At 43.4% G+C, this 15,709-nt stretch overlaps 1 protein-coding gene across 43 annotated transcripts in view; it reads left to right on the forward strand.

Moving 5' to 3' along the window:
* ABI3BP (ABI family member 3 binding protein) overlaps positions 1 to 15,709 on the forward strand; it is a 141,603-nt gene that overhangs the window by 121,184 nt on the left and 4,710 nt on the right. For all 43 annotated transcript variants that reach the window (XM_081198906.1, XM_081198868.1, XM_081198867.1 and 40 more), the window contains 5 exons: positions 5,660 to 5,728; positions 7,592 to 7,804; positions 8,684 to 8,792; positions 14,133 to 14,212; positions 14,816 to 14,845. In XM_081198906.1, coding sequence (XP_081055032.1) covers positions 5,660 to 5,728; positions 7,592 to 7,804; positions 8,684 to 8,792; positions 14,133 to 14,212; positions 14,816 to 14,845 — 501 coding nt within the window. The remainder of the gene's footprint in view (positions 1 to 5,659; positions 5,729 to 7,591; positions 7,805 to 8,683; positions 8,793 to 14,132; positions 14,213 to 14,815; positions 14,846 to 15,709) is intronic.

Raw genomic sequence — 15,709 nt, forward strand, 5'->3', positions numbered from 1 at the left:
TGGGTTGACAGCCACACCTGGTCCCCCACCCTGATGCTTTCACCTTCCCTTCTGTTTTTGTCTGCCTGCCTCTTATATTCCTCCTTAGCCCTGTTTAAGTTGAGTTGGAGCTGGCGATGGATCGCTTCCATTTCTTCAACGAACTGTTCTGCAGCTGGAACGCTCCAGTTCTCCCCTTCCCCCCCTGGGAAGGCTCTGGGATGGCACCCGTGATTAGCCAAAAAGGGGCTCATCCCCGTGGACACGTTCTCTGCATTGTTGTAGGCAAATTCTGCCAACGCCAGCTTCTCCACCCAATCATTCTCTCTGTCATTCACATAACACCTCAAATATTGCTGGAGAACACCATTAGCTCTTTCCGCCTGCCCGTTGGTTTCTGGATGACGGGCCGTTGAGAAATTAACCTCAACATGCAGTAAGCTCATGAGCTTCCTCCAGAACCTGGAAGTAAATTGTTTCCCTCGGTCTGAAACCACCCTCAAGGGGGCGCCATGCAACCTAAACACATTTTCTACAAACAATTTGGCTGTTTCTTCTGCTGTGACCGCATGTGAGCAGGCTATAAAGTGGGCCATTTTAGTTAACAGGTCTACCACAACCATGATGGCTGTTTTCCCTCTAGACCTTGGCAGATCAGTCATAAAATCTATGGCCACTGCTTCCCACGGTCTTTCAGGTGTGGGTAGTGGTTCTAATAAACCTGCCGGTGCCCGCCTCTCCCCCTTGGCTCGTTGGCATTGTTCACACCCTCTCACATACTCCCGCACATCTTCCCTGACCTTGGGCCACCAAAATTCCCTGGTAACCAGCCACATGGTTTTGTGTTGCCCAAAATGCCCTGCTGTGGGGCTATCGTGCAGTTGCTTGAGTACCTTCTCCCTCAATTCCCCTTCGGGTATATATAACGCTCCCTTGTAGTACAATGCCCCGTTTCTCTCCTCAAAACCCCCGGGTTTGTCTCCCTCCCTCCTGAGACCCCTGAGTTTGTCCTGGGCGTATTCATCATGCACCGTACCCTCTACCAACTCCCTTTGCCCCACCAATGCCGCCCCACACACCCAGCGGTCCTCTGGAATGACATGGGTCTCTTCGGGTGCTCCCTCCCCCTCCAAATATTCAGGTTTGCGTGAGAGAGCGTCCGCCCTAACGTTCTCTGGGCCTGGCACGTAACAAATCTCAAAGTTAAATTTGGAGAACTCCTGGGCCCATCTCAACTGCCGTTGGTTGAGCACTCGCGCAGTTCTCCAATACTCTAGATTCTTATGGTCCGTGCACACTTGCACCTTATGTTGTGCACCAATTAGCAGGTGCCTCCATTTCCGGAAAGCTTCATGAATAGCAAGAAGTTCCCGGTCGTACACCGTGTAGTTCCTCTCGGATTTGTTCAGCTTTCGCGAAAAGAAGGCACACGGTCGCCACTCTGACTCCTCCTTCCCCGACTGCAGAAGAAGCACCGCCCCTATGGCTCTGTCAGATGCGTCTGTTTCGACCCTCAGCTTCTTTTGTAAGTCCACATGCAGAAGTTGTTCTTCCGAGGCGAAGGCCCTCTTCAGTTCCTCAAACGCTCGCTCCGCCTCCGCCGTCCATACAAACTTCTTTTTACTGCTGAGACAGTCCGTAATGGGCGCCGTCAGGTGGGCGAAGTTTCGGATGAACTTACGATAAAAGTTTCCAAACCCTAGGAACCTCTGCACATCCTTCTTGGTTTTGGGTGTTTTCCAATCCAGCACCGCCTGCACCTTACCGGGATCCATGGCCAATCCCTTGTCTGACAGGCGGTACCCCAGGAATTCCACCTCCTTGGTATGAAACTGACACTTCTCCAGTTTCACCCACAGCCTGTTGGCTTGCAGCCTGCTCAACACTTCTCTGACGTCTCTCACATGTTGCTCCTCATTCTCCGAATACACCAACACATCATCTAGGAAGGCAACGCAATTCTTGTAGAGCAAAGGACCCAGTACGTGGTTCATAAAAGATTGAAAGCACGCTGAGCCTGCTTGTAATCCAAAAGGCATAACGAGATATTCAAATGCCCCCAAAGGGGTAAACATGGTGGTTTTCCATTCATCCCCTTTCCTTATACGTATCAGGTTGTACGCCCCCCTTAGATCCAGCTTTGTAAAAATCTTTCCCTTCCTCACCCTGGTCAAAATATCATCAATCCTGGGCATAGGGAAAGTCACTGGTTCAGTCACTGCATTTAACCTCCTAAAATCACATACAAGTCTCGGCTTGTCCGTGTGCTTTTTATCCACAAAAAACACTGGGCTACCCCCCGCTGCTTTGGACTCTCTGATGAAGCCCCTCTTCAGGTTCTTGTCAATAAATTCTCGCAACTCCTGCATTTCTCTGTCTGACATGGCATACAACTTGCCCACAGGAAGCTGTGCTCCAGGGAGTAGATTGATCTGGCAATCAAAGGGCCTATGAGGGGGTAGTTGGTCAGCTTCCTTCTCGCTGAACACGTCGCTGAGATCTGCATACTGTGGTGGTACCTTCACCTTCTCCATTACTTCTGTCCCTGCTAGGGTGGCTTGGGCCCCTGCTGAACCCTTTTCCCCTTTGCAGTGTTCTAAGCAATGTGCTGAACCAAAGGAAACCACTCTTTGATGCCAGCCCACCAGCGGATCATGTAGCGCTAGCCAGCTCATTCCCAAAATAATGGGAGCGCCTCCCAAGGTGGCCACATTAAACGCTATCAGTTCTGTGTGCCTTGCCACCCTCATTATCATTGGGACGGTCTGCAAGCTGACTCCTCCTCCCAACAACTCCCTGCCATCGATCGTGGTCACCTGCAGGGGGTTGCTTAAAGGGATCGTCTGTATCTGGTGTTCAGCAGCAAACTCCTTGCTCATAAAATTGCAGGAGCTGCCTGAGTCCAACAGCGCCTTTATTTTTAGGGGGTGTCCATTTTGCAGCTCTAGCGACACATCAATAACTAGAGCAGGTTGAGGAGCTTCTGGCACGGGCACTTTCACTGCTCTTTGGCCTGGCTGCAGTGCCCCGACTGTGGCAACCAGGCGTTGGCTTTTACCTGCTCCGTTTCTCCCTGCTCTCCTCCCTCAACAGCTCCCACCATCCCTTGCCATTCCTTCCTCTGGGGGCAGACTCTGGCAAAGTGGCCTGGCTGTTGGCAGAGATAGCATTTCCGGGCGCCTTTTCCCTCCTTCTTAACCCCCTCACTGGGTTTTGAAAATGCGCGCGCGCGCGCTGTTCCGATTTCCATCGGCTCTGCCGGCGGGAAAGCTGGCTCAGGAATGTCTGGAATGCGGAACTCCTTCCAACGTTCCCCTCTCCCTTCCCGCCTCTCCAAGGCTCTTGCCTCCTGACGCGCTCCTATGGTCAGCGCAGATTTGGTCAACTGATCCATAGACACCGCCCTGGGGCTCCGGGACAGCTCGTCTTTCACAGCCGAAGAAAGACCTTCTTCAAATAGCATCTGAATAGGTGCCGCCGATAAATCCCAACCCAGTCTGTGAATCAGCATGGTAAACTCAGTCCAGTACTCACGGACAGATCGGCTTCCCTGCTTGCAAGCCATTAGCTGTCTGCGCACCACCCCTTCCTCAATATCGCTGGAAAACATGATATCCATTGCTCTAAAGAACTTCATCGTGTCCTTTAGGACGTCATTGTGCGTTGCCATTAGGGGTCGAACCCAGTCCCGCGCCCCTTTCTCAAGATGCCCAATTACGAAAGCAACTCGCGATTCCTCATCAGGGAACTCATCGAACTGCACATTAATGGCATATTGCATCTCTGTCCTAAAGGCATGGTAATCCTTGGGGTCCCCCCCAAACTTCTGCACCAATCCTGGTACCTTTCTGGGGAACTGAGTGGCTCTCCCCTTCTTGTCTGCATCCTGAGCCCTTCTCTCCTCAAGCCTCGCCGTCTGCAGCGCAAGTTGGACTTCCAACGCTCGGTACCTTTCTTCCAAGCTTGGACCAGCGCCAACTCCTGCTCCTCCGGTTCCGGCTGGTTCGCTCATGATGCTTTCTCCTGCACAGGCAGCGTACAGAGACTGTCAGACTGCTGTAATGGGATGATTAGCTGCTTGTGCGTAAAATCGTGCTCCCTCAGAGTTTGTGCGACTCCACAAACCTCTGTGTGTGACAGAGCTCCACAAACATGTCTGCTCTTAGTCACTCGTAGAGTCTGACAGTGGCTGTCTGCGGAAGCGTTTCCAGCAAAGAAGCTCCTTAACGGAAACGCGTCTCCTGGACTCACGGCGTGACAGTTTCCGGCGAGGTGTGGGTCTCCCTATGGGAGACTCAGATACCTCCCCGCTGTTCTCGCTGGAAGCGTCTCTGAGCCCTCCCTCCTGCTCGCATTCCCTCAGAGATCCACTCCTCCCCCTGCTGGTTCCTGCCTCAGCTGTTGAGTCTCTTTCTTCCTCCCTGAGACCCTCCACCGCCTGATGCTCCGATGGCAGTTCCCTGACAGTTCATATGGTGAGAGGCAGTTTTCTCTGGCTATTTTATTATGTCAAATTAGCAGCGTAAATCATAGGTTAATATTCCAGCAGCACCAACAGCAGTTTTAGCAGTACAAGTAATGTCACTTCGTTCCAAATATATATCGGACCCTCCAAGTGTCCCTGTTTTCCAGGGACATCCTTGATTTATCTGACTCCCAAGCTGTCTGAAGGCAATCCTGTACAGGGAAGGTTATTTAATGTGTAATGTTTTATCATGTTTATATATATGTTGGAAGCTGCCCAGAGTTGCTGGGGCAACCCAGTCAGATGTGTGGGGTATAAATAATAAAATTATCTTTATGGAATGGGACGTCCCTATTTTCATCGGAGAAATGTCAGAGAGTGTGATATACGTATTGGAGTTATAGCTCACACATCTTGCACCGACCTATCAAATCCCACATAGTAATACTGCAGATAGCAAGAGTTACTACATGGTTGAAAGAGTGCAGAATAAGCAGGTGAGATGGAGGAAACCTCAGTACTGTAGACACAACAGTGTATGCTAGTTTATGCTTAGTTCTTTGGAAATATTAGAGCTGTAAACTATAGTCTGGGCAGTGAAGGGGCACTTAGAAAAGTGTTGTCTGATGGGCTGTGATCTCCAAGGTTCATGGGATGACAAGAAACCTACAGTGGATATCTGCACTTCTGCATCATTAAAACAAAGCAAAGCAAAAAAGAAACATTATATGTTCCTGGTGGCAACTATGCTTTTCCTCCGCGGTGCCCCAGAGGTCAGCTCAACTTCCAGGGCATTAAAGAACATGGCATGCTATGGAAAGGGGAATTGACTCAGGTTTCCCTTCCACTTTTTAAAAAGTGTTGCTAAGTACAAGACCCATGTGCCTCCCTAAGGACTGGAGCATCAGCAAAACATAAAAGAAACTTTTTTAGAAATTCAGAGAGGGTTTTGTATATTATGCATGAAGTGACTCCAACAGCAATAATGAGCTCAGCCATTTATTTTATGATTATCTTTGTTTTGGCAGTGCAAAGAGGCTTTTATTTTCCATCACAGCCAAATTCAGCTCACTCCTAATAGAAAGTGAACATGATTCCAAACAGGCACTAAGGAGTGGATTGAAGGTTAAAATGAGAGATGAAATATGAGGTGCCATTTCAACTTTACAAAGGAATGCTTTTATTAAAATTGTGTTGTGGTTTTCCTCTCCTTAGGTAATAGAACTTTGTTCAATTCACAGCCTACATCAGATACTGATGCTTCTGGCAAACGAAGGTTCACAGGTATGTCTAAAATAGCTGCAGTAATGTCAGATTGTGAAAATGATATTTAACCATATTAATTATTTTTGCTCATCATCCAAGTTCCCAAATTAAAAGCTCTTTTAATCATTCTCCCTCTCACGAACTTAATCCCTGCAGCTCCTGATGTTCAGTGTGCAGCTTTTTGATGATGACTTATTCAATTTGTATACCTCCTTTTATCAAAAGATCCCAGGGCAGTGTACAACATTAAAACACATTTGTTGTTGTTGTTTAGTCGTGTCCGACTCTTCATGGCCCCATGGACAAGAGCACGCCAGGCACTCCTGTCTTCCACTGCCTCCTGCAGTTTGGTCAAATTCATGCTGGTAGCTTTGAGAACACTGTCCAACCATCTCGTCCTCTGTCGTCCCCTTCTCCTTGTGCCCTCCATCTTTGCCAACATCAGGGTCTTTTCCAGGGAGTCTTCTCTTCTCATGAGGTGGCCAAAGTATTGGAGCCTCAGCTTCACGATCTGTCCTTCCAGTGAGCACTCAGGGCTGATTTCCTTAAGAATGGATACGTTTGATCTTCTTGCAGTCCGTGGGACTCCCAAGAGTCTCCTCCAGCACCATAAAACACATTACAGAACATTAATGATAAAACATAATGAAAAGCCTAATAATAAAATAGTCATCAGAATAACAGTCCTCTCCAAAACACTTTCAAGGGTCTCAGGCTTCTACAAAACTTTTCATGCAGCTGATCATCACTTACTTAACTATATTTTTTAAAAAAACCAAGAACCTTAAAAATCGATATCAGGAGAGATATCTGACATGCTAACTTACTTTCAGGTTTTTTTTATGGAGAAGCATTCAGCTGTGGGCCCTACCACCTGAAAAAGTCCAGTTCTGGCAATTTTACCACCACATTTGCTACTTGGATTTTTTTTTTCCTCTATTATTACTTTTATTTGAAATAAGTGCAGATTACATTCTAAAATACATATACATATATATTACAAGATAAATTCCAACAAGAAAAAAGAAAAAAGAGAAAGAAAAAAGAAAAACCAAAAAAACAAGAAAAAAGAAAAAAGAAAAACACACAGATCAAAAACACTAACAAAATAATTAACTTCCGTTCATCTCGGTCTTGGAGTACATAACCTTACATTACTTCTGCAGTAATACTATCATTGACATTGTACATCGAGGGCTTTAATTATCGTCTACTGATAAGTTGTTAATTCCCATGTTTATCTCAAAGTAATTTAGAAATTTAATCCATTCATCTTTATGTTTAACTGTGTTATTTAGCCTTATTTTTTGTGTTAGTCTAGCTAAATCAATATATTGATATAACCTCAGTTGCCACTCACCAATCGTAGGTACGTCAGGGGATTTCCATTTTTGCGCTATTAAAATCCTCGCCGCGGCCATAGCATATTGAACAAGGGTTTGATCTGTTTTTTTAATTTCCTCACTAATCATCCCTAAGAGAAACAGTTCAGGAGCTTTGGGAAAATTATACTTCAAAATTTTCTTCAATTCCTCATAAATTTGTCCCCAGAATTCCTTCACTACCTCACAGGTCCACCAAATATGGATAAAGGTCCCGACCTTGTCTTTGCATCTCCAGCAGCTGTTATCTACATTTTTATACATTTTTCCTAACTTTGCTGGGGTCAGGTACCAGCGGTACATCATTTTCTCTAGATTTTCACGGAGAGTTGCACACGCTGTAAATTTCATGCCTTTCCTCCAGAGTGTCTGCCATTTATTATATTCAATATTATGTCCGAGGTCTCTGTCCCATTTTATCATTACTCCCTTCACCAAATCCTCTTTGCTACTTGGATATTTTTTTTTAAGCACCTTAACACAGATGCTATTTTTCTAGGTGAAGGTGTGTTGTATATAAAGAAACCAGAAGATGTGCCATGCTCCATCACAGACACACTCCAATACTTTCCAACGGAAGAGGGGGACAGCACAGAGGTACCTACTAGCCCTCCACGAAAGCCTCCTACCAACCTCACTGTGGTAACTGTCGAAGGCTGCCCAACCTTTGTCGTACTGGATTGGGAAAAACCACCAAATGAAACTGTTACAGGTTAGACTTTGGTTCTCTTAAAGTTTAGAGCCTGAACAATATTGCTAGTCTTTCTCTACTAGCCTGCACTTTCCCCCACAGCTATTCTTGCCTGGTTCTAAAAACTAGAGGTGTTACTTAGGCTCCTGAATGACATGTATATTATTATTATTATTATTATTATTATTATTATTATTATTATTATTATTATTATTATTATTATTATTATTATTACTACTACTACTACTACTACTACTACTATTTTTATTATTGCTCACCCTGACCTTTCAATCGGTGAGCCCAAGAGGCTCAGTGGTTTAGACAGACCACAGCGCCATCCACTCCCTTTATTATTATCCTGCTCATCTGGCTGGTACACTAACTAATGTCCTTTAGATTGTGCTTTCCATCCCTTGCATATAATGTCAGGATTGTTCGGTTTTGGGGATAATTTGTATTCAGTTTTCAAATAAACATAAACAACAAAGACTAATCAAGACACCATTAACATACAAAGGAGTTAAGAGGGGTGGAGTCTGGAGATCTGCAGTACTGTCCCTAAGATCTTAGTCTCAGATTATGGTTCTGACACCACTTGAATTCCAACCCTGCTTAGGTTCTCCTCCTTGTGCATAGGAAGTGTCAGCAGGAACTCTGGGATTTGTAGTTCTTGCTTGAGGGAATGTGTCACACCAGACACATCTCTCTTTCTCCCAAAGGTCAAGTCACTGAGTTTCCTACACAAGCTCTCATTTGATCTCCCTGTTCTGGGCTGGCACTTTGACATTCCGAATGTTGTTTGCTTTGTTCTATTACTTGTTTCTGATTCACTCCAGGAGATTAAAGGAAACAAATGAAACTGACAGGATAACAGAACACAAATCTTCTTCATCATTTCAGAATATAAAGTTGTATCGACTGAAAATGGAAGCCCTGCAGGAAAGGACAAGACTATTATAACGACAAATCAAACTCATTCTACTGTAGAAAACCTGAAACCTAACACGAGGTAATACAATTAGAAAATACTACCATGTGATATATGATGGGGTTCTAAGCACCCAGGAGTTGCTTCTTTGAAGGTGTGCTCTTCCCAAGTCCCACTCTTGACTTCTGCAGTAACTCCCCTTCCTGAATTACTCTCAGAGGGAGGGGAGGGGAGAGAGAATGTGTTTTATAGTTGATGTCTAACATTTCAACATTATATTTCATAAGATGCAAACAGCCAGTTGTACAAGCAAGCTGACAAGTGTGCATGTTTGTATATATGATTTATGCATTAGAGAGGTGCTACTATAGTCACACCTAAGGATGGGGAGAAATTTGATTCAGCTCATGCTTAAAGGCAAACCTACCTCATTCACACTTTCTGAAACAATACACAAACCGAAACACAGCCATCCTTCAAAATTTGCAATGCTCAAAATTTTGCCAAGGAATGTGTAAAAATGCATATATTTGAATAAAGTGTGCACAAAATAGTATACATAAATGAAAACAGCATTAAAAAGGCATTATAATATAGGGAAATTGCTTAAGCAAAATTGCACATAAAACTATGTATATTGAAATAAATTTGCACTAAAATGCTGCTGAATTTTCACAACGCCTTTTGAAAAAGATTTGCAAACTGATGTGGAAATGTGAAACAAGACTGGGAAAATGAGAATCTGAAGGAAACTGAAATTCACAGATTTGCTTATCCCTACTTGCCCCCCCCCCCAACCTAAGGGCTGAAGGTTATCTACATAGATGCATCTTCTCGTGTCAGGAAGATATCAGGAACAGCGTCCCAGGCCTTGTTTGTTCATTATGGGCAAGAAATTATTGTCCTAAACATATCTGAGAATTTGCTCTGTAGCCGGAATTGTGAATGCTGCAAATGAAGGCTAAATCCACTAGAAAGACTAAATGAAATAACTTGGATGGCTGTTGTGACAGGGCTAGTGGTTGCTTGTAAGCTTGCTGCATATCTCTTTATTGCAGTCTTATGCACACTGAACAAAATTACCACAATGAGGTTTCCTTCCAAGTAACCAAACACAGGATCGCCCTGCTAAAAACATAACTTTGTAGGATCTAGAAGGGTAGAGACATGACATCATGAACTTATTCTTCTGCCCCACAGTGTTGCTTTAAGGGATATTCATACTGTCCATTACCTGTTTAACACAGTTACAGTTTTAAAACTTGCTGACACTTTCTTGCCTTTTGATTTTGTTGGACAGCTGGATTGCTGGAAAATTCCATGTGCTTTTTGCAGACCCGATGCAGGTGTTCCATTCTCTCATAGTAACTCATGTCTGATAATCTGTCCTTTTCATTGGTTATTTTGATTTTGTTTTCCATAGGTGAGGAGTGTTTTGGCTTTTGAACCTGGCGAGCTATCAAAAATAATGTGTGCAGCATTTCAGAGTGGGGAAAAATAACATCTTTAGACTTGACAAAATGCAAGCAGCTAGGAAAATACAAAGCATCTTACCCCATAATTTGGTTCACTCAGCATTCTTCAAATTATTAAATGTTGTTGGAGTGAATAACATTTGGCTGGATCGTCAAGCAAAACAACATTTGTGTATTATGAATCTTCCTACTCAAATGTCTTGATCTTTCAACAGTTGCTTTCATGTGAGGAGTTTAAAGCAAATCACTCACAGTAAATAAAAACTCCGCATAGAATAAGTTATGGTTGATCAACTAACAATAATAGTTGGACCACCATTAAATACTATGCACCCATAGCAAGCCGTGACTAGTTGTATACTTAGGCTACAATCCAATACAGACTTTAGCATGTTTGGGTCTGTGTTGGCATGGAACCTATGCTGTTAAATCCAGCTTGGATAATGTTGGCTTAACTAGCATGCAGACTCTCCTCCGGATGAAATAGAAAAATGTCCTTGTTGACATATTATGTTACCGTGGATTCACGGGCTTAGCAGCTATCCAGCTGGAGCCATTGGCTGAGATTTATCCATACTGCCTATGCTGCCCCATTATTTTTAGTAGAGTTGTCAAACATACACTTTCCTGTGTGAGGTGATTATGTACTGAGAGGTGTGGCAGGTGGCACTGAATCAGCCACAAGCATCACTGAGCAAACAGGCCAGGTAAAGGAGGGGTCCATGCTCTTACCTACTAGCATCCCAAAGCAGCTGTGGAGGCAAGGGGGCTGGATCAACATCAAGCAAACAGCTGCTAGTATCTAGTCAGCAGCACCCAGTGTGATCTGATGATGTCAGAAGTGATGTCTGCACTAGGGATGCCTTTCCAGTTACCAACGGTATGCTTGCATAGTGCTTACCCAGACTCCACCACCAATATGTTCAAGAGGTCTTCATGATTACTGTAAGAGCCATTTATTGCTCTCTGTCCCATCATACTGGCCATTGCTGGTGGTTATTCCATGGTTGTCTTCCTCCCACAATGTTTTCTTCAGAAAGATGCCTTTTCATATTCTGAAATCCACAATTTCTTGCCCTTTTCACATTTGAGTTTACTCAGATTATGGGGCTCATGCTTAACTTTTGTTCTTGTTCCTGCAAAGTTCTCCGGATTATGTAGCTTTCAATTATCGCTTTCCTTATGTTTTTGAAAGTAAAGTCTCAGGTTGCTCATATGTTGATGTATATAGTTTTGAATCTCTCTATATGCCATCTCCATTTCACACCTTAGCTAGAATTGGGTCTCTAAAGAAATTTATGTGTGCCTTCTTGAGATATGAAAAATATTTCAAGGTTGTTTAATACAAGAGGACACCTGCCCTCTTCCAATCCAATTAAATTATCCATCTCTGCTATCCTTGTCTGGTAAATGGCCAGTTCTGTGTGCCTAAAGATTAAGGGAACATCAATGGAATTGGTCTCACTGAATGCCTACTCAGCCGAACAGCTTTGACACTGAACCGGAAAACAGTTTTCTTGCTTTGGGCCATAGATTAAAAGCTTTATGATTTAACAATTCACAATTTGTCTATATAATTTGAGCATGAACAATAATAAAAATTAAGGAGGAATGTGTGTGCGTCCTATGGGGAGAATGCAGGCTTTCGCTGAAGCTTGGAGAGCGAGAGGGGTCGGTGCGCACCGACCCCTCTAGCTCTCCAGGCTTCAGGAAGCTCTGCGCAACCCTTGGGAGACCGGCATGACTTCGCACCGGTCTCCTGAGGGTTGCGCAGAGCTGCCTGCATTCCCGGGCTTCGCGGGGGGGAAATAATTTTTTTTTTCATTATTTCCCCCCAAAAAAATACGCTATGGGGCGAAAAATACGGTATTTTTTTCAAAACACAGTACTGTGAGCAGAAGCAATGGAAAGAAGGGATAAGTCTAAAGTTCAAACTTCCTCTAGATCTAAATACTAGTAGGTAAAATGGTGTACAAGCTCAGCAAAGTGGTTAGAAAGATTTTCTAGTAACTTTCTGAATATGCCAATAAATCTAAATAAAGAGATTTCATGATAGATGTACCTTTTCTGCTTGAGATTTTAAGCCAGCAACTCAACTGAAAACTGCATATTGAGAGGGTTTTTTATTCCCCTTTTCTATGCACATACATTTCTGCACTGTTGCAAGATCTGGAAAATAGTGCCATTCCTTCTGCTTGCCAAGATTCCATATGGGATAGCAATTTCCTATGGAAAAAGTCTTTACTGCAATACAAATAATGTTCACTTAATCTGTGCGAGAACATTTTTCTTATATGTGATGTGGTGGACTTCTTTGGTCCATAACCTGTGCCAACAGTTGAAGGCAAATAACTATTTGGCATACACTGTTTAGGGGTTCCGTGGCCTTGTAATCTAGCTTGCACTTGAGTGCTGATTGCATATCTGTCTTAGGACTTCAGACAATGTACAACTACAGTGCTTGTCTCAGGAGCTGCATAAACGTAAAGGGACCCCTGACTGTTAGGTCCAGTTGCGGATGACTCTGGGGTTGCGGCGCTCATCTCGCTTTACTGGCCGAGGGAGCCAGCGTACAGCTTCCGGGTCATGTGGCCAGCATGACTAAGCTGCTTCTGGTAAACCAGAGCAGCACACGGAAACACTGTTTACCTTCCCTCTGGAATGGTACCTATTTATCTACTTGAACTCTGAGGTGCTTTCGAACTGCTAAGTTGGCAGGAGCAGGGACCGAGCAATGGGAGCTCACCCCATCATGGGGATTTGAACCGCCGACCTTCTAATCGGCAAGCCCTAGGCTCTGTGGTTTAGACCACAGCACCACCCACGTCCCCAAAGAGCTGCATAGACCACACAAAAGAAATGAAGCTAAAAGCTGTTTCTTGGCATTAAAACACTAGATAGTAAACATGTAGAGGACACAGTGCACTGTTTTATGCATCTTTGACATGTTGATTTGGGACCTGCACACTTCCACTTTTTACACAGTCATTGTCCCTGATGCCTGTGTTTCCACAGCTTTCTAGTGGTGAAAAAATATGTAATTACATTACAAAATAGACGTAGGTGCATGGTAACTACTATAACACCTGAAGTGGCCCTGAGGCCTGTCACAGAACCACTTGAACAAGCTTTGAGGGTGAGTTCATTGTGCAAGGAATTCCCCTCAAGAGGAGAGAGAGGACCATATACACTTACCCGTATATCTTAAATGTTTTCATGAAAACTTACACATTCAGAGAGGCTTCATACAAAATGAGTTTCTAACACACAAGTCACTAGGATACAGAAATGTGCTTTCATCCTGTTTCCAAATAATCACAAGTAACAAATTCAGGTGTGTGTTTTGTGTTGTTTGTGTATGCATATACAGCAGAATTGCCTTGCAGGGGGTTGGACTAGATGACTCTTGGGGTCCCTTCCAACTCTACAATTCTATGATTCTAGATTGCCTTACTGATTGTGGGTCCCAGTAGCATGTATATGTGGCAAAATATGCATGTATGCATTTGGTCCATGTGATTATATATGTGCAACTTTCGTGCAATTTTCAATGTAGAAATTATAGCTATGTAGCAAAATCATAGTACAGTGGTACCTTGGGTTACATATGCTTCAGGTTACATACGCTTCAGGTTACAGACTCCGCTAGCCCAGAAATAGTAGCTCGGGTTAAGAACTTTGCTTCAGGATGAGAACAGAAATCGTGCTCTGGCGGCGCAGCAGCAGTGGGAGGTCCCATTAGCTAAAGTGGTGCTTCAGGTTAAGAACAGTTTCAGGTTAAGAACAGACCTCAAGAACGAATTAAGTTCTTAACCCAAGGTACCACTGTATTCTCAGGAATACTTACAACAGTCCTTTTAGATAAACCAATGATAAACTTTACCATGCAATGCTTGATGTTTGTAATAAAGAACTGGGTGTATCCCCCCTTCCATTTTCTTCCTAGTTATGAATTTGTTGTGATACCTAGCAACCCCCTTGGTGAAGGACCAAGCACCGAATCAAAGCCATTTAAAACTGAATCAGGTAAGAGTTTTAATAAGTGTACCAATTAGCTACAAGCCTCTCTAGCTCTTTACGCGTTTTAATATCTACCCACTGTAAGAAAAATCAGCAGATAAAGTGAAAGCTATATGGGAATTATGCATTTACACAAACTTCCTCAAGAATGACGTTTTAATCTGGTACCTGGAAATGTTGTTAATTTTTATTTTATTTTCAAATACAACTCCCTGCCTGGTTTAAAATGCCATTAATTAATTAATTACTCTCAAAATTACCATGACCTCATTTAAGGCCTTATGGTTGTTTATAATGTAAAGACACAAAATACAATGTAAAGACACAAAAAATATACCCCCCTGACACATTTAAAAGGTCCTAAAATAGATCAAAACATCAGGTAGACAGCACTTTTAAAAGCACAGTATTTGGTATTTCAAAGTAGTCATGAGCAGCTTATTAGTTTAACGTAAGCTCACAAGTGTTCTGTCTTGATTTCAAACCACGTTGCAGTTGTACAGATTACAATTCATGTCAACTGAAGAAGTAAACCTTTTTCCCTAGCATACTTCTGAAATGCTAGAAGTTATTTTGCAGTCTGACCCAGCACTTGTTTTTTCTCCTTAGCGGACCCAAGAGTGACGGAGCCAATCTCAAGTAAGTCCTTTATACATTATAGTATACTCTGGTGAGAGCATTTTTCTGAGGTGAGATAATGTACTGCCGTATGACAGAGTGGATTTGGAAGAGAAAGGCATTTTGCATATGATTTCATGGGTTTTTTTGGGGGGGGGTTGGTTTTTTTGACCTGCGCTGTTTGCAAAGAGTTCCTGCCAGTCTAAATGTTTACCTGAGGCCTGCCCAATCAATTGGAGGTGGCGCTCCACTGGCTCAGAACCAAGGGGCAGAAATGAGCCAGGCACAGCTCATATTTTCTCAGGCCTGTCATTAAATTAAAAGACAGCTCTCTGAAATGAATAGGCTGTTTCTCACTTAATAAGTGATTTAACAGAGCATGCAGCAGTGTCCAGCCACTGCTATAGAAAATCTGCCATCAGCTTCTGCAGCTCTCTGAAAAATGTTGGCTGCCATCAGCTTTATTGTGGGGGACTGTAAGCTCTGTATAAGGTCTTTAACTAGGAGGAAAGGATCTGATACAGTTGAGGGAGGGTAAGTTTCTTAATTCATTTAGGAGACTCATGTTTAATATGGCGTAAAAGGTAGTCTTCCTTTCTGTGGTTCGTCCCCCCCAACAGAATGTGTTTCTCAGCATTTATTTTAGTTACAAAATCCATTTTTACCCCACTTTTCAGCCCCCAAAGGGGCCTCCAATGCAGCTTAGATCATCAATTGAAACAATAATATAATCAAAGCAATAAAGTGAATAGTGCCGGCTATAGCAACAGCAGAAACGCGAACTAGAAAAGCTCAGAACAAACAGTAATTTAAATGCAATAGGGAAGTTACCAGACATTGGTATAAGGAAGGAACCTGCCTGGCTTACTTAGGTACCAAGTTCTG

This window comes from Podarcis bocagei (assembly GCF_964188305.1).
Source record: "Podarcis bocagei genome assembly, chromosome: 6".
In the NCBI taxonomy this organism is placed as follows: Eukaryota; Metazoa; Chordata; class Lepidosauria; order Squamata; family Lacertidae; genus Podarcis; species Podarcis bocagei.